Consider the following 18,913-nt stretch of genomic DNA (forward strand, 5'->3'; position numbering starts at 1 on the left):
GAGGGAGCTGGGGGGGCTCAGCCTGGAGAAAAGGAGGCTCAGGGGGGACCTTCTGGCTCTGCAATCCCTGACAGGAGGGGGGAGCCGGGGGGGGTCGGGCTCTGCTCCCAGGGAACAGGGACAGGAGGAGAGGGAACGGCCTCCAGCTGTGCCAGGGGAGGGGCAGGTTGGACATCAGCAGGAATTTCTTGCTGGAAAGGGTGGTGAGGCCTTGGCAGGGGCTGCCCAGGGAGGTTTGGAGTCCCCACCCCTGGAGGTGTCCAAGGCAGGCCTGGCCGTGGCACTCAGAGCTCTGGGCTGGGGGACAAGGTGGGGATGGGGCACAGGGTGGGCTCCGTGGTTTTGGAGATACTTTCCAACCTGAGTGACTCTAATCCCCATGGGATGGTGGTGGGATGTGGTGTGGAATCTGTGCTGTGAGGGGTGTCTGACAGCCTAGGGCTGTCCTTTGTCTCTCACGGTGTCCCCCTGTGTCCCCAGGGCCCTCCACGCTGCTCCTCGCTCCAGGCCCCCATCATGCTGCTCTCAGGGCATGAGGGGGAGGTTTATTGCTGCAAGTTCCACCCCAATGGCAACACCTTGGCCTCTGCTGGATTCGACAGGCTCATCTGTGAGTGTCCCTGCTGTCCCTGCTGTTCCCTGGGCTGGGCTGGGCTCCCCAGGCTCAGGACTTGATGCTGAGGGTTTTTAGCTCAGCCCTCACCTGGCTGGTTCCTGTGCATGAAGGGTTTCCCCATGAGAGATCCAGGAAGCTTCTCCCAGGGCTGACCCAGGAGAGGTGCAAGAGGCTTTTCCCAGCTCCTCAATTCCCCAGGAATGCTGCAGGAGGCTTTTTCCATCTCCTATGGCAGGTCACTGTCCCAATGGGGCTGGAAATGCCCTGCTGGGCACAGCCCTGTGTCCCCAGGTCCCTCTCAGGGGTGACAGGGGTCTGCAGAAACACAGATTTTAATGCTTGGGGTTGCTGAAGGGAAGATTATTGCTTTCCTTAATTAATTCACCTTAATCAAGACCCCTAAATCAGCTCAAGCCATCCCTGCCCCGGGGCTCTGACGATGCTTGGTTATTGCTGTGAGTTATCCCAGACTGGAGGCCATGCTGGGGATGGAGCATCCTTTGCTTTGCTGAATTCCCATGCCCAGCAGGGAGCTGTTCCCAGGTTTCCTGTGCTCACCTGTGCCTCCCTCTCCCCCAGTGCTGTGGAATGTCTATGGGGACTGTGACAACTTTGCCACCCTCAAGGGGCACAGCGGGGCCGTCATGGAGCTGCACTACAACACAGATGGCAGGTGGGGACAGGGGGGCTTTGGGCCCTCCTGCTGCTCAGAGACCCCCAGAGAGCCCTCACTGAATGTCAGGGGGAAGGGGCTGGAGCAGCAGGAGCAGCTGAGGGAGCTGGGGGGGGCTCAGCCTGGAGAAAAGGAGGCTCAGGGGGGACCCTCTGGCTCTGCAATCCCTGACAGGAGGGGGGAGCCGGGGGGGGTCGGGCTCTGCTCCCAGGGAACAGGGACAGGAGGAGAGGGAACGGCCTCCAGCTGGGCCAGGGGAGGGGCAGGTTGGACATCAGGAGGAATTTCTTTATGGAAAAGGCTGTCAGACGTTAGAAGGGGCTGCCCAGGGAGGTTTGGAGTCCCCAGCCCTGGAGGTGTCCAAGGAAGGACAGGACATGGCACTCAGTGCTCTGGGCTGGGGGACAAGGTGGGGATGGGGCACAGGGTGGGCTCCACAGGCTGGGAGGTCCTTTCCAACCTCAGTGATCCTGGGATTGTTGCCTTTGCTCAATCCATGGGCAGCAAATCCCTGTAACGTGGCTTTCCTGGATAAGGATTGGTGCCTGCCTGGTTGTGAGCAAAGTCACCTCTGACCCAGCAGTGCCCTCGAGGCAGCCTTGGGGAACAGAGGGAAGTCACTTTTGGGCATCTATGAGACACTGGGGAGGGAGAGAAAACAACTGAGGCGCTGCTTAATCTAAAAGGCTTTTCCACTCTTACATCTGAGCTGTTCCTGCTGAGCGTTCCCGGTGTGCTCATCCCAGAGGGCGTTCAGGGAGGCAGGAAAATGATTTAACAAGAGAGATCCTTCTCCCACCGCTGACTCCCAGCTTTGACCAGTGTCTCTTGCCCCACAGCATGCTCTTCTCAGCCTCCACGGACAAGACCGTGGCCGTGTGGGACAGTGAGACGGGGGAGAGGGTGAAGAGGCTGAAGGGCCACACGTCCTTCGTCAACTCCTGTTACCCCGCCCGCAGGGGCCCCCAGCTCGTCTGCACCGGCAGCGACGACGGCACCGTCAAGGTCAGCGTGTCCTGAGTCACCTGAAATCACAGGGATAAATCTCTGGGCTCTGGGGGTGGAAAGGTAGAAAGCAGTCCTGTTGTTAATTGAGGCCTCGAGGAGCACCCCCCCCACACACAGCACGGGTTTTTCTGAAGAAAGGTGTCCTGTGTCACCTGAAATCAGAGAAATAACCCTGAGCGATCTGAGTGTTAGACAGGTAGGATTTATTATTTATTCAATTAAATAAAGCCTTAGGTTCACAAAGGCTGTGTGCTCCAACCACGCCAGATTTAATTATTTTGAGGGAAGGGACCTTAAAGCTCTGCCACGGGCAGGGACACCTTCCACTAGACCAGGTTCTTGTAGAGGTCTCCTGAGATCTCAAAGGGGATTTCAGGGGAGCAAGCTGAGTCTCTTGTGCATGATTGTGTTGCTAAATATCCATTTTTATGTTAAATGTCCATCCTTCTCCAGCTGTGGGACATCAGGAAAAAAGCAGCTGTGCAGACATTCCAGAACACCTACCAGGTCCTGGCTGTCACCTTCAATGACACCAGCGACCAGATCATCTCTGGAGGCATCGACAACGACATCAAGGTAGGACCCTCTGTGTCCCCCGTGTCCCACTGCCCTCCTCGTCCATCCCTGGGAACCTCCTGGTGAATTTTCCATCCCAAGAGCCCCTGGATGGGCTGTGTCCAACCTCACTATTGACTCTGGGCCAATAAACTGGGCTCCAGGGAGCTGCCACGTGACAGCCTGGGCAGCCCTGACCAGGTGTCCCATGCTGCTGTCACATGGAATGCTGGCTGTCCTGGCTGTCCCAGTGCCACTTGTGAGGTAAACTCAAGAAAATGTGGTGGCACATCCCCTCCCTGCCCTCTGTTCCAGTTTGTCACCTGCTGGGGTGGAAGATTCTTATTTAAGGGCAAGCTTGGGGTTTCATTCTGCTGATTTTCCTGGGGGCTGGAGGGCTCAGCCTGGGTTCCTGTGGCTCCAGCCTTCCCTCAGCACGAGGAGCATGTGGCACAAGCATGAGAGCTGTTCCCACTGCCCCTCTTTGGGAATGAACAGTGGGATTGCCATCAGGCAGTGGGATCTGGGAGCTGGGGGAGCTACAGCAAGATAATGGGGAATTCTGCGTGCACAGGGCTGCTGACGTTTGGTGGTTGAATATATTCAGTTAGAAGTGTTCTAAAAGGCAAGTTTTTTTTCTCCAGCACACAGAAGGTTTCAGCCTCGTGTTTTCATAGAGGCACAGACTGGTTTGGGTGGGAAGGGACCTTAAAGCTCATCTCATTCCACCTCTGCCACGGGCAGGGACACCTTCCATTATCCTGGGTTGCTCCAACCTGGCCTTGGGCATTCCAGGGATGGGGCAGCCACAGCTTCTCTGGGCAACCTGTGCCAGGGCCTGCCCACCCTCACAGGGAAGGATTCCTTCCCAAAATCCCATCTAACCCTGCCCTCTGGCAGTGGGAAGCCATTCCCTCTTGCCCTGCACACACGGGGCTGCCGACAGGCAACTCCTTGCTCAGTTAGAAATCTTCAGGCCCAAATTCCATTTTCCCTCCAACACACACACCCCAAGTTTCAGCCCCATTTGAGTCCTCAGACCCCTCCAGCTGGAATGCCATGCCTGTGGCACCAGCTGATTTGCCAGTGGCTGTGTGAGATGCTCTGGGAGCAGCAGCCCCAGCGCTCTCGGCCGTGTGTTTGTCGTGCAAGGTGTGGGACCTGCGGCAGAACAAGCTCACCTACACCATGAGGGGCCACGCTGACTCGGTGACGGGGCTCAGCCTGAGCTCAGAGGGCTCCTACCTGCTCTCCAACGCCATGGACAACACAGGTACCTCCTGCCTGGGCCCTCAGGAACAGCTCCACTTGTTCATCATCACCAAACAGGAGCCAGGAGTGGGGGTGGGCCGCGGGGAGTTTGGCTCCTGGAGTTGTCCTGCCAGGGAGGGTCATGAACAGCTGAACCCTCAGGAGGGTTTGTCCCAGCTCCTGAAGGCCAGGAATGAAGGGAATAGGGAATGTCTTGGGCAGAGGGGGGGGTTTCCAGGGTCTGGTCCCCCCACCCTCAGCTGATGGCCCTGAGCTCTCTCTCGCAGTTCGCATCTGGGACGTGCGGCCCTTTGCCCCCAAGGAGAGATGTGTGAAGATTTTCCAGGGGAATGTCCATAATTTTGAAAAGGTGAGTGTGCCCCCAACCCAGACATGACTGCCTGATATCTTCCTGCTGTTAAGTTCGCTGTAAATTGTTTTTGAAGTTTAAGTTTAGACCAGAAAGGCTTTAATAGGAACTCAAAAGAAAGATGAATACACAAAGTGGGATTCCAATTAAAGCCTCAATAACAGGATTTCCTTGCTTGGTTCAACTATAATTAGCTGTAAATTAAGTATTTTCTCCATTTACCATCTACTTTGTGTAAAATAACAAGGCTCTGGATGTTTCCAGCAGTAAAATAAGATCTGTAATTACCATCTCATCTTCCAAAGGGAGATCATTAAAGTAGTGCCGGTGCTGCTTAAAGTCTCGTGGTGATTTTAATTCGAGGAGAAGGGGAGAACTAAAGAGATCTCTGCATGTTCTTTTATTTTAGAACCTTCTGAGGTGCTCCTGGTCCCCAGATGGCAGTAAAATTGCAGGGGGGTCAGCTGACAGGTGAGTTGTCACTGTATTCCTCTGTTGCCATCAACCCATAATGGTTTTGCAGCAGCCCCTGGACCATGACCTGAAGGCTCAGAGTTGTGGGGCGGGGGGTGAAGTCCCAAACAACCCTCTGTGAGCTTCCCTGATTCCCACAGGGCTGTGTCTCTGTGGCTCTGGCTCTGTGGAGGAGCATCAGACAATTGTAAAATAATCTCATTGTTGTCAAAAGCTGACTGTGGACCTGCATTCCTGCCATGTCCCACCACAGAATCCGACACCAGGGCCAGCAGGTGACAGGAATAGTGGATGAGATCCCTTGTTTGTCCTGGCAGAAGCTTGGGAGAATCCATGAAGGCAAGGAGAGTGGGAAGTGTGGGCATGTGGGGGTCAGGCTGATAAGCACCACAAATACCAGTGAAATCCCTGCTTGCAGGAGGCACCAGTGGTGTTCCAGGGATCATTCTTGATCCTCCCTTTAATTAAGGAGCAAGAGTAAAGATCAATTAGCACATATTGGACTTGTAAATGAGATATTCTGTAGACTAAAGTCAGCTGAGGAGTGAAAGGGGGCAGGGGGAGGAACCAACACGGGGTCTGTGCCAGGCACTGAAGGTCCCTGTGAAGGTCACCGACCTCCCTGGAGCAAATCCAGGCCCACTGTCAGTGCCATGGAGCCAGGAATTCCTGCAGGCCAGAGGCCAGGGCATGGAGCAGTGGTAATCACCAAATTAATGAGTTCCTGATAGAGGACACGGGAAAACTTCAGCTCCCACTGCCCAGATATAGTGGGGCAGCTGTGCCAGCCAGGGCTGAGACGTGACTCTCCTTCCCAGGGCTCGTGAGGGAGGGATTCCTGCCTGGATTCCTGGGGGCCAGCCTGCCAGGGCCGCAGGGGGCAGGACTTGGGGCCAATTCAGTTGGTTGTGCAGGTGCTGATGGAGCTCAGAGCTCTGACAGCTCCCAGGGCAGGTCAGACGAGGCTGCCCAACCTCCCTGCTATCGCTTCTCATCTTAATTCTTCTTGGAGGAGCATCTGCAGGGAAAGCAAAGCAAGGTTAAACAAACATTTCAGTTATCTGAGTGCAAAACAGTCCCCCAGTAATTATTCTCTCCTCCTGCACTACTTGGAGTACAGCTGGAGTATCTCTGTTGGAGGGACAATTACCTGGATGTTGTGGTTTTTTTTTGCTGTTGAGCCCTTCAGAAGGATTTTAGTAAAATCAACCCTGCCAAATTAAAAACACAGCAGCAGAGTGCTTTGAGAAAGGAACAGACACAGCTCCTGCCTGGTGGATAAGAACAGTGCTTGGAGAAATCCTGATTTCAAGCAGCATTCAAGACTTAGTTTTGCAGTTTCCTGCAAGAAAATCAGTCACAGGACAGCACCAGCTTGCAAAGCTCCTGACAAGGCTGGGTTCTAAATGGTTCAGGGCTTTTTTAGGGGGAAAAGCAGCTCTTGTATTTCAGTTAAAAGCCAGGCTGGTTGTAAATAGCAAATGTTGTTCTTTGTCTGGTCTGCAAAGCCCTGACACGTGGGCAGGAGCAGGGGGGAAACTGAGGAACCCAACAGGAGAGGACCCAGCCTTGGTGCTCAGAGGATGAGGAAAGGGCTGCTGATCCCCAGCAGGTTTGAATGCCTGGGATGCACAGTGACCTTCCCTTGGAGGGGTGACACGGAGTAGATTGATTTTCCATGTATTTACAGGCTGTCCCTGTGCCCTCACCCTCTGCTGTGCCCCGTGAACAGCCCCAGTGATGCCCCCAGGGCATCAACCCAATTACTGCCCTTCCCTGACTGCTGTGCATGCAGAGAGTGTTTGGGAGGGTGTTTGGGCCCCCTCCTCCCCACTCCCACCAGCTGCTTCCCTTCCTGCACTCACCAGGGCTCTGTTGCAGGTTTGTCTACGTGTGGGACACCACGTCCAGAAGGATTCTCTACAAGCTGCCAGGCCATGCTGGCTCTGTGAATGAGCTGGCCTTCCATCCAGAGGAGCCCATCAGTAAGTTCTCCCTACCCCAGCTCAGCTGGGGGGAGTGGTTTCTCCAGCTGGGTCCAGAAAACGGCCCCAAAATTCTTCTGGGTCGCTCTGGTGACGCTTTGTGCCTTGAATTCCACAAAGAACCTTTTCCAGGGGAAGGGTCTGGAAAGTAAATCCAGTGAGGAGCTGCTGGGGGGGCTCAGGGGGGACCTTCTGGCTCTGCAACTCCCTGACAGGAGGGGGGGAGCTGGGAACAAGGGACAGGATGAGAGGAATTGGGTTGGGGCCCAGAGCCCCAATTATCAGACAGATTAAGGGGTCACAGAGGGGTGGTTTTTCCCCTCTCCAGTGTGTTCATATGAGAACAGGGATCACCTGGGAGCATCTGCAGCTTGGGGTCTTCCTAACTCAACCAAAACCTGTAATAGAATCACAAAATCATGGAATGGTTTGGGGTGGAAGGGACCTTAAACTCATCCAGTGCCACCCCCTGCCATGGGCAGGGACACCTTCCACTGTCCCAGGTGGCTCCAACCTGGCCTTAGACACTTCCAGGGATCCAGGGGCAGCCACAGCTTCTCTGGGAATTCCATCCCAGCCCCTCCCCACCCTCCCAGGGAAGGATTTCTCCCCGGTATCCAATCCAAAGGAAGCTCTTTGTGCAGTGGTTTTGGTCCCCCACTCTGAGCTGTCTTACACATGGCACCACATACCAGTTCTGGCCTTTCCTGAGCCATTTTACCCCCCCTGCAGCAGCTGGGACCAGGTGTCATTCCTGTTTCTGGCTCAGCATGTGCTGGGCAGGACCACAGGGGGTTGTGTTTCCATGGAAACACTCACCTTGGCCAGGTCAGTAACCAAAAATTCCCAAAAAGAGCAGTTGGGTGGTGCTGAGACTGCCAGGCTGGGCAGGGAGGGGAGTGGGTTTATTCCTGGTTTTTCCTGGTTATTCCTGGCTCTGTCTGCAGGGCTGAGCTGGAGGAGCAGAGCCAGCTCCAGGGGGGATTGGGGATTGTTTGCTGAGCTCCTCTTTGGGAATCAATCACTCTCCTTCAAATAAGAATTAAAAAACTGTTATTAAAAGCCTACCCAGGCGTTGCAGGGCGAGCTGTGCCATTGATTTCTGTTAACTCTGGGAGCCTTAATCCCATAAATCAGTGCACACATTCCAAGATACCTGCACAGGGGGGAGCACAGGGAGCAGGATGACAGACACCAGGGTGTAAACTTGTGTAGAAACCCCCCAGCTCTCTCCTGGGCACTCTCAGTGTCAAACCAGCCCTTCTGGGTCGTTCCTGTGGCTCTTTGTGTCTTGAATCTCCCAAAGAACCTTTTCCAGGGGAAGGCTCTGGAACATAAATCCGGTGAGGAGGAGCTGGGGGGGGGGCTCAACCTGGAGAAAGGGAGGCTCAGGGGGGACTTTCTGGCTCTGCAACTCTCAGGGAACAAGGGACAGGAGGAGAGGAACGGCTTCAGGTTGCACCAGGGGAGGTTTAGATGGGATATTAGGGGAAAATTCTTCATGGAAATGGCCCGGGAACGCTTCCCTGGCCGGCCTGTGCCCTCTAGTGGCACTGGCAGAGCCCCGAGTGCAGCCTGGACACTCCCGGGGAGGGAAATCCCTCCTCAGGGGCGTGTTTATCCACCTCTTTATCCCTTCACTGCTCAGCCGTCCCTGCCAGCATAACGGGACTCTCCCTCGGGAGGAATTAAACCCCATTCCCTTGGGACAGGGAATGGCAGCCACTTCTCAGGTCAAGTGTCAGAGGAGTCATTCCATGAGGTGTTTTTTGGGGGATAAATGAAATTTGGCTTTCTGGATCGTTTCCATCGGCTCAGTTGGTTAAAGAGTGGTGCCAATAAAGCCAAAAGCACAGGTTTGAGCCCTGTGGGGGCCATTCACTTCCAGCTCAGAATATCCTGTGAACCCTGAAATGGGGAACTCAATGATATTTCATCAGTGGAGGTCTCAAAATGTGCAGTTTAATTTATATTCCTCCCTTTTTTTCTCTGTCTCCCCTCAGTTCTCTCTGCATCCAGTGACAAAAGGCTCTACATGGGGGAGATCCAGTGAAGCCAGTGGTGGGATCCCTGGATTCCAGCAGTGGGATGAACTCTCTCCCCCTCGACTCGTGGCACTGGGGAACATTGCAGCACCTCAGTGTGACAACCCGCCCTGGGCAGGTCTTAAAGTCTCACTGGGCAGCTTTTTCCACCTCCTCTTTCTTTGGGGAGGGAGGAAAACTTGGAATTGAAAGGAATTTAGTTTTGACTGTGCCACTGATGATTTAACCCTCACCCAGATCCCTTGGATTAGGTACCTTTTGTTTGAAGCCCAGACACGGCCTGGTTATTCCCTGTCCAGTTCCCCTTGTGTTTTTTTTATACAGTTAAAACTGCAATAAATGGCTTTTTACAGAGCTGTGGGGCTGGGATTTAATGCTCAGCTTGCTTTTCTGTTCCACAACACTGAATCAAGGCTCTCACCCATAACCAGCCCAGGGAAACCAGAGAGGTTAACTCATGGAATCATGGAATGGTTTGGATGGGAAGGGACCTCAAAGATTATCCAGTTCCACCCCTGCCATGAGCAGGGACACCTTCCACTGTCCCAGGTTGCTCCAGCCTGGCCTTGGACACTTCCAGGGATCCAGGGGCAGCCACAGCTTCTCTGGGCAACCTGTGCCAGGGCCTGCCCACCCTCTCAGGGAAGGATTTCTTCCCAATATCCCATCTAGGCAGACATTCCCCCTTGTCTGTCCCTGTAAAAAGTCCCTCTCTCAAATCCAGGGAAGATCAGGGTGTGTCTGGTCCCTGTCAGCTCCCAACATCCATCTCCCATCATTGCCCTGACTCCCAATGGGAATGGGAGGTCCCATGGGACCATGGGAATGACTCCAGCAGGCCTGGGTCTGGGTGGTTGTCCCTGGATCCCTGTGGTGTCCTGGTGTCACTGCCCTTGGTGGGAGCCGTTTGGAAGTTGCTGTTTAGGCATCACCAGATCCCAGAGGATGAGGAGCTCTGGGCAGACTCACCCCTGGCCCTGGAGGGCCCGGCAGAGCTGGAGGCACAGGGGGATTAATTTTTAACTGCAGAGGGTGAAATGATGTGCCCTGGGGCTCGGGAAAGGAGAGCTGGCACTCCAGCCAGGAATGCCCGGATTCCAGAGGGACTCCAGAGCCACTGGAGCAGGAGCTCTGCCCCCAGGGATGAGCCCTCCTGAGGTTAGAGCCTCTTGAAATGCGCAGGGTTTGTGGGTGTATTGGGATCTGTATCCAAGCTGGGAACACCACCCTGTGTTTATTGAGTCCTGCTCCTTCAAAGGAAAAAAAAAAGGGGGAATTTCCCTAATTCCCACCCCAGGAACCTGCAGGGAAATGAGAGTGGGGAGTCTCTCCCTTCCCAGGGGCCTGGGAGTCCCAAAGCCTGGGGATCCCCTGCAGGATTCCCAGCAGCTCCCTGTGGGGAGCTGGAGGGATCCACAGCACCCCCTGGATGGATCCAGACACCCCTCCATGGCCTGGGCATGGCTGGACATGGAGCCATGACCCAGATTGGGGAAATGATCCGGATTAAAGGCAAATCCCCCGGGAGCAGCCGGGTGGATGGAGCCAGGCCCAGGGCACCTCCCTGCCCGTGCCCCTGAGCGCTGGCAAACTCCCCCCAGCAGTGGGCACCCAGCACAGGATCCCCACGCCCTCCCAGGGCTGTGACAGAAATCCCTGTTCCCCAGTGCCAGGGAACTTGGGGCAGGGAATGAACGCTCGATCCCAACGCAGGCTGAGGAGGGAGACACGGATGGGGCAGCTCAGAGGTGCTGATGATGATTACTGCCTGCAATTAGGGCGGGAGTGGTGCCCTCCTGGCTACTCTGGGGAAGGGCTGGACCATGTGCCAGTGTCCCAGACCCTGGGAGAGCTGGAAGCTGGTTTGGGGAAAGCACCTGCTTGTTTCCAGTGGCTGGAATTCACCATGGGGGGCTGGAATACACTATTCCCCCCCCCCTTAATTTCCAGCTCCACCTAGGGGGCAGAGGCCCCTCTTGGCTCCCACCCCATGCCAGCCCTGGGCCATGGCAGCAGCAAAGCGTTCCAGGCTTCATCTGAGCACAGAGAAAATCGTTCCCTCAAACAGGTTTATTCCTCCAAGGGAGGTGTTTGCTCGAGGGGTTTCCACTGGAAATTAAATCTTTCCTGGGATCTGGATGAGCAGCCCCCTGTTCCAGAGAGCTGAGCTGGCTGGGAGGGCTTCTGGCTGAGGGCACTGGGAACCCCAACATGGCCCTGTGGGGCTGTGCCCATCCCAGTCCCAGCCCTTGACCCTTTGGCAGTGCCAGTATCCACAAGCAATCCCAGGTGGAAAAGGCCCCGGGCGCAGTGGGATGGATCCAGCACTGGGTGCTGGTAACCCCGTACTGGGATCAGTGGGGACATCCCAGGAGGTCCCAGGCCCTGACACCCCTTCCCAGTCCCTCCCTGTCCTTCCTCCAGCATTTTCCCACTTTTTCCCTGCTTCCTCCACCTTTTCCCAGTGCTGCTCTGAGGCACCTCGTGCATTTGGAGAGTTACAATGGGCGGGTGATAATTCCTGAAAGAATGGAAAACAATTATTTGCTCTGTTGGGGAATAGATGATATTTAGTCTCCATTTAATGGAAAACTAATTAAATTACATGAGCAAGTGAATAGGAATTTTTTTGTTAATTATGAATTTTGCCAGCTACAAAGGCGAAATGGTGATGGATCCTGTGATGTGCTGAGCTCCTCAGCAGCACGAGAGATAAGATGACAACGGAGGAAGGAACAGTGTGAATGCATTTTAATTCCTCCATCGATTCGCTCACAGCCAACTGAACCTGATCCATTAACAGGGATTCATGGAGCTGACATTGACTGGCAGCTGGTGGCTAATTATGTTAAAATCGGGGAAAGGCTGGTTAAATAAACATGGGGTTTCTTCCTGGAGCGCCTGGGGGTGTCATGGGATCACAGAATCACCCAGTGGTGGGGGTGGAAGGGACCTTACAGCTCATCTTGTCCAGCCCCTGCCCTGGGCAGGGACACCTCCCACTAGCCCAGGTTGCTCCAGCCTGGCCTTGGACGCTTCCAGGGGGTTCAGTTCCAAGTCAGTTCCGTTTGGTTTGTCCTGGAAAGGCAAGCAGGGCTCGGGCTCGAGGCCAGGGGTGCAGGTGGTGGGTGAGGGGGAGTGTCCAGCACCCCCAGCATGAGACCCATCCCAGGTTTGGGGTCCCCATCACAGAGAGCATCCTCGATCCTGGGGATGGAGCATCCCTGATCCCAGGTCAGGGACATCTCCACACCCAGGGCTGGGGCATCCTTGACCCCAAGCTGGGCTGATCCTGACCCCAGAGCTGGGGTATCCCTTGGCCCAAGGATGGAGCATCTTTGACCCCAGTTCCAGGGCACCTGGAGCACCTGAGCCCAGGAATTGGCACATTCCTGGCACCAAGCTGGAGTGTCCCTTCCCCCAGAGCCAGAACATCCTTTACCCCAGGGATGGAGCATTCCTGACCCCAGTTCCAGGGCTCTTGTGACCCCAGGGATGGAGAATTCCTGACCATAGTTCCAGATATTTGTGACATCAGGGATGGAGAATTCCTGACCCCAGTTCCAAGGCACCTGTGACCCCAGGGGTGGGGCATTCCTGACCCCAAGCTGGGCTGATCCTGACCCCAGGGCTAGAGCACCCCTAGACCCAGACCTGGAGCACCCCTGATCCTGGGATGTCCCTGTCCTGAGGCTGTTCCATCCCATCCCATCCCAGAGGAGCCACGTCCATCCCCACCACCTGCCCCACCACGAGGAGCGGGGCTGAGCCTCAGGGCTCATTAATGAGGGACTAATTAGCATGTGTATCCTGGCTCTCCATCCCAAATCCAGCTTTTGACCACAAACCCCATTCCCACCCCCCCCCCATTTCCCCCATTAAGGGAAATTACCCACCTGACTTAATTACCCTGGGCCTGTGTCAGTGATTTGCACGTGTTTACCCCACACACTGGAATAAATATCTATTCCCAGGGATAGATGGGGACCCTTGGGTGATTTCTTTCCCAATAAACATGCCCAAAATCCTCATTTTGCCTTGTTCTGGTGACTTAGTGCCATTAATTAGCTCACCTGAGCAGATGAACAATGATCTCCAGCCCCTTGACTTTACCTCCACAGCATCTCCCGTGGCCTCTCCCAGGGACATCCCTGGGCATGGATTGGGTACAAATTTGCCCCCTATTTCCATGTGTTCTGTTCATACTCTCTGGCATAAAGATTCAGGTGGATTTTTTAAACAAAACACCCTATTTTGTTGTGTGTGTGTGGGGGGGAGTGGGGTGGTCTGAAGTGGCAAAGGACAAAATGCTGGGCTCATTTCCCACCCTCTCACAGATGAAATTGTCTCCTCACCAGGAGGAGACAAAAGCGCCAGGATGTGCTTTACTGACCTTTTTTTTTTTTATAATCTAAAATTGTTTCCTTGCAAAAGTCCACCTGGTTGAGAGCCAGAAGGGATCTCAGCACCATTTAAAGGCGGGTTTATGGTTTTCCATGAGGACATTTTGCCTTGCTCTGGTGGTTTTTTTTGGAGCTGAAGGGAGGGCTGAGGGGGTTTGCCCAGCCATGGCCAAGGAGATGCTTTGGGGTGGTTGGGTGGTCGTGTTTTTTTGATCTGTGGGGTGAAACCAATCCATCTGCTCCAGGACTGTGCTGGAACCCCAGAAGGGCCCACGAGCTCAGACCTGGAGGTGGGTCTGTACCTGGACAACCTTCATGAGCCTGGGACACCTCTCCCCGTGGGATGAGGGTGATGGGGCCTCTCTCAGGTGAAGGTCTGGAGATGATGGAGCCAGGAGGACTGAGGGGAATGGAATCAATCCAACAGTGGGGACATTCCAGGTGGGCCAGGTCCACAGGTGGGATCCTTGGTGGCCTCCACAGTGAGGTGTGGGAATACACAGGGCTGGTGGAGGTCACTGAACCAGACCAGTGTGGAGAAAACACAGGTTGCCCTGCTTCAAACATCCAGCTTGGCTCCAGCTCCTGCTCCCAGGACTCCAGTTCAGAGCATCCCCTGGGGAACCCACTGCATTTTTGAACGGGTTTTGAACCCACCGAAGCTTTTTCTGCAAAGCCCCATCCTTCAACCACATGCTTCCTAAAATGCTCCTGGGAGCATAGAACAGCCAGGAGGGAGGGAAATCCCCACCCCGGAGGGTGAAGGAGAAGCTCCAGGTGTGGTGGGTGCTGCAGTCCCAGCAGTGGGATGTGAGGGCTGGCTGGGCCCTGCAAAGCTCAGAGAGGTTGGACCATGCACACAAATGGATCTGTGCAGCTGCATCCCTCAGATCCCTCGCTCTGACACCTAAGGCCGTGTGGGGTTGGTTTAGGAGATGCTTCCTTCTAAGCACCAGAGCAGATTAAGAATTTACGGAAAATTAAAAGCAGCAAACTGTTCCCGAGCCCTCCTGCCGGGCGGCATTTCAGCCGGAGGTTTCTAAAGCGCCGGGAAAGCAGCAATCCTGGCGCTCCGCGGTGCCCCCGAAGGTGTGCTGTGAAATCAGAACAAAGGCGAGCGGGGTGGGTGGCGGTGAGGGGCCGTGTCAGCCCTGCCTGCACCCCCTCCCCTCCCGGAGCCCCGACACCGGGGGTTGGGCGCTCACAGCCCCCGGCCAGCGCTCTCCCCCGGCCCCTGCCGCGTGTGCTCCGGGGGGAACGGGGCGCTGCGGGAGGACCTGGGGGGTTCACGGCGGGCTCGGCCATCTGTCCTCCCCGCAAGCCCAGCTGCTGCCCTGGTACGGCCACCCCAGGGGAGGCTGCGGGGTCCCGGTGCCGCAGGGCAGGGGGGACGCGGGGGGATGCAGGGGGGAGCACCTCCCAGCCCTTTGCCAGTGTCTCACCCTGCCCCACCTGGCTCCGGAGGAGGGGGAGGAAAAAAAATAATAAAAAAAATCTACCATCATAAAGACAAAAGCTGAGGATAAAGATAAAGACAAGGATAAAGATAAGGATGAGGCTGAGGGCGGGCGGGAGCCGCGGTGCTGCGGAGGGGCCGCGCCGCCCGCGCCCCCGGAGCCTTCCAAGGGCTCGTGTCGGCGCGGCGTGCCCGGCCCCCCCCGCGCCCCGCCCGGCAGCGCCGCCCGCCGCGCCCCGCCGGCTGCCGCGGCCCGCCTTGTTCCGGCCCTGCCGCCCGGCCCCGCCCGCCCGGGGCTGTGCGGGAGACAATAGCGGAGCGGGCGGCTCCGCGCCGGGCCGGGCCGGGGATGCGCGGCCCCCGCGCCGCCCCAGCGCGCTGTAGCGGGGCGGGGGGCGGAGGGAGAAGAATGAGAAGGGGGGCGATGATGCCCCGCACCGAGCGCAACCCGCCACGGTGCTGAGCCGGCGGGGCTGGAGAGCAGGACATGGTGCTGGAACCTCCCCGGACGCTCCCCGGGTGAGGAGCCGGAGCGCGGCGGCGGCGGCGAGAGGCCACGGTGAGGGAGCCCCGAGGATCCGGCTGGGGAGCCATGGGGAGATGCAACGGGCGGTGCACGCTGGTGGGATTCTGCTGCCTGCAGCTGGTAAGGCTCATCGGCATGCCGGCGGTGCTTTGTGCGAGAGGGCTGCTGCCTGTCACCGCTCCCCACGCCGCCTCGGCGGTGACCTTGCGTGGGGACCGGCTCGGGGATGCTTCACCATCATTCCCCCCCCCCCCCCCCCCCCCCAAAAAAAAAGGAAAAAAAAAAACACCAAAGAAAAGGAAAAATGCTAACCAAAAAGCCACTCTCGTGCCCTGCCCCAGCGCTGGCCGGGGGGATGGATGGGCACCCGCTCCCGGCGCTGTCAGAGCCCGGGGGTTGCGTCTCTGGCAGGTGTGAGCTTTGTTCCCAACTGCAATCGCTTCCCTCCGAGTTCGCTCCCGCCGGCGGTTTCCCGATCCTGGTGGACTCCCAAGGATGTTTCTTGGGGTGCCGCTCCCCCGAGTCGGGGCAAGAGGGAAAAACTTGGAGCCGCTGCCAGCACTTTGGAAACTCTCCTGGCTCCGAGCGGGACCCACTGGCCCGCGGCGGGGGGGACACCGGGATGCGGGGGGCGAGGAGAAAGGAAAGGTTTAATTTTAATGGGATTGCCGGTCTTCGCGGTAATTCCGTGCTGCACTTGCCGCCGCCCGTGAATCAATCTTCATCAGACTCTGCCACAGGAGCGGGTGAAGGGAACGCGGGGGGGATTCGGGAGGGGGGATTCTGCTCAAACCAGCCCCGACGATGTTGCGATTAATTATCCCGGCGGGGCGGTTGGTTAATGTACAATCAGCATCCTCCGAGTTGCCCCCGCGGCCGTGCCGGGGGCTCCTCACGGCGAGGAGAAAAGGGGGAAGGGGGGATTGCTGGAACCTGGGGGGTCAGCCCGTGGTGTCCCCGCCATCGGGGGGCGGTGGGTGGATGGAGGCAGCGATGGAAACGGGTTCCGGAGCCGCTCTGGAGGTGACGGTGCCATCCTGCTGACGGGCACTTTCTTCCAGGCGCCGCTCCTTTTCATTCATTCCTCATCCTTGGAAAGGCAGGGAGCGGGGAAGGGTCCCCGCTTGTGGGTGGAGGGGGGACACCGGCTGTTTTTGGGAGGATGAGGAAGCTTTGAGGGCAGTCCTCAACCCCGGGTGGCTCGTCCCCGGGCTGAAGTCCCACCATTCCCCGTGGGAATGGCCTCCGTGTCCCCAGCTGTCCCCTCCGTTCGCTGTGTAAAGTCTCGCTTTGCGTTTCGCTCACCTTCCCCCTCCTTCAGGATAAATCCAGCGGGTGTTTCTCTGTTGTGCGGGAGTTTCCTGCCTTTTGGTCACTTCCCTTTTCACAGCTCGGCTCCCAAACGTGTTTGCAGGCATTTATTCCCTCAGACACCCCAGAGCCGGGAGGTTTAAACCCATTTGTGCAGGGGAAAGCTGAATTGTTGCGAGTTCCTGGGCTGGGCGAGCAGCTCCTGCTCCCACCCAGAGAAACTTGGTGCTGCTAATTGGGGTCAGGCTGTGCCCTCCACCCTCCCCCACCGTGTGTCCTGGTGCTGTTAGCATCCCCAAAGGCTCAGCTCCAAAACTGTCCCTTTCCCAGTGACCTTCCCGCTCCCAAACCCAACTCATCCCCTCTCATCCCGCAGGATCATCTCCCAAGCTCCCTCCTGGCTTTGGAGGCAGCAGCTTCCATCCCACCAGGCCCCCATTCCCAGCACCTCCTGCCTTGGCAGTGGCACCTCCTGCCCTGCCCGGGGTGAAGGCTCTGGGTGCCTGTGCTGAGCCAGCCCCAGGGTGGTGGAGGTGACATCAAGGTGTCCCCTGGGGTGACCAAGGCCAATCTTCATCCCCAAGGTGGCACAGCCAGGGGGCACAGAGCAGGCAGTGCCACAGTTGTGAGGGAACAATGAGGAGCAGAGATGTCCCCTGACCCCATTCCTGCTCCCCTGTCCTGCTCCAGCCACTCTGTGCCACCCCCAACATGGGGTTGGCACCACGGGGCTCATGTCCCCCCCCTCCAGGTGGCCCTGATCCCTGTCCTGGGCCCTTTGTTCCGTGGGTGTGGACAGCTGTGCTCCCAGCGTGCCCAGCTCTGGGGCTGGGGCTGTACTGGTGTGTGCTGGAGCTGCCTGGGAAGCTGTGCCCAGTCTCTGCAGGACCAGCTCAGTGCCACTGTAAAACCTCCTCATCTTGTCGACCCCCCCCCCCCGGCCATCCTGGGCCTCAGTGTCCCCAAAACAAGCAGTGTGGGTGACATTCAGCCCTCCTGGAGTGATGCCACCACCCCCCTCTTGTCCTCACTGCCCGACCACCTTCCCACAGGCACCTTCCCACAGCACCCTGTGTGTCACCATCAGCCCAGGGGCACCTCCCACACCCCTGCTGGTTTCCCCAGTACTTGTAGCTTGGTCCCCTATCCCTGATCCCTTGTCCCCCCTGGTCACAGGGATGCTCAGGGTGGCTCCACGGCTGCTGGTGCCACATGGTGGGCACATGGTGCCTGGTCTGGAGGGGCCCTGCAGAGCCCTGGCCACTCCACCCCACACCCAAACCAGTTTGGGAAACTGGTTTTGGGGCCGTGGCACCACAGGGAGCCAGGGCAGCCATTTTGAGGCATCCAAACACCCTCCAAGCTCCTTCACCACTCACAAGGCGATGTTGCCAGTGCTGGGTGACTCTGGTCCTGGGGACAAAGCAGCACCTGCCAGACTTGGCCTCCATTTATGGCTTTTCCCTAAAAAAACCTCACTTGCCAGGCACCCACCACCCCTGGGAGGGGCCACCAGCAGGTATTCATGATAATGAGGTGGGATGGAATCGAAACCCCTGGGGTTTGCTGCTCTTTCCCGTCATCTGGGAGAGCCTGTGATGCCTGTTGTTGTCAGGGGGATTTACCTTCAATTTCTGTGAAGTGAGAGCTGCTGAGGTGGTTGGATGGAACACCAACCCGAGGTGATGCCACCCTGTCTGGCACTGACAGCACGGGGAGCGGGAGCCTCGAGCCTCAACACTTGTTAGCCCTGAATCCTCACGGTGCTGGTTGTAGACTGGGACAGCTGTGGGGCTACAGGGAGGTGTTCCAGCCTCAGAGGCTATTGGGATATTGGGATAAGGACTGCTGGGAGCTGAGCTCTGGCTGGATGTGTCCAGCTGCTGTCCTGTGTCCCTTGGCCATCCCGCTCCTTTACCTGAGCTGGCTCCTTCTCCACCTCAAAGTGGTGACCCCACTGCCTGCCCCAGTGCTGTAGGGTGGGTTGGGGGTGGATCCAGTTCAGCCCCAGGGCTGAATGGGCTCAGGGGCTGCTCAGATCTCGCACCTCTGGCTGGCCCAGCTCGGCGTCACTCCCAGCCAGGGCTTCTTCATTTCCTTCTTTGTTTCTCCCTCCTCCCTCTGAGGGCTGGGAAAGCACAGCTGGGTTGGCACCTCCTGCCTGGCTGAGCCTCTGGGGCAGGTGCCGTGGGGTACCACTCTGCCATCCCTGCTCCCACAGCCTCCTGAGATTTGGGGTG

The 18,913-nt window shown here is 57.1% G+C and overlaps 1 protein-coding gene across 1 annotated transcript; it reads left to right on the forward strand.

Annotated features, from left to right (window-relative positions):
• Positions 1-463: 463 nt before the first annotated feature.
• SNRNP40 (small nuclear ribonucleoprotein U5 subunit 40) lies at positions 464-9,331 on the forward strand. The gene is made up of 9 exons (XM_027909515.1): positions 464-610; positions 1,196-1,289; positions 2,129-2,294; positions 2,751-2,873; positions 4,005-4,125; positions 4,391-4,473; positions 4,883-4,944; positions 6,829-6,932; positions 8,936-9,331. Exons 1-9 carry the CDS (start codon positions 517-519, stop codon positions 8,983-8,985), a joined length of 897 nt encoding a protein of 298 aa, XP_027765316.1. The 5' UTR covers positions 464-516; the 3' UTR covers positions 8,986-9,331.
• Positions 9,332-18,913: the final 9,582 nt, after the last annotated feature.

Source organism: Empidonax traillii, unplaced genomic scaffold (genome assembly GCF_003031625.1).
Source record: "Empidonax traillii isolate 1590-97213 ecotype Southwest subspecies unplaced genomic scaffold, ASM303162v1 scaffold2186:size33464, whole genome shotgun sequence".
Classification (NCBI taxonomy): domain Eukaryota; kingdom Metazoa; phylum Chordata; class Aves; order Passeriformes; family Tyrannidae; genus Empidonax; species Empidonax traillii.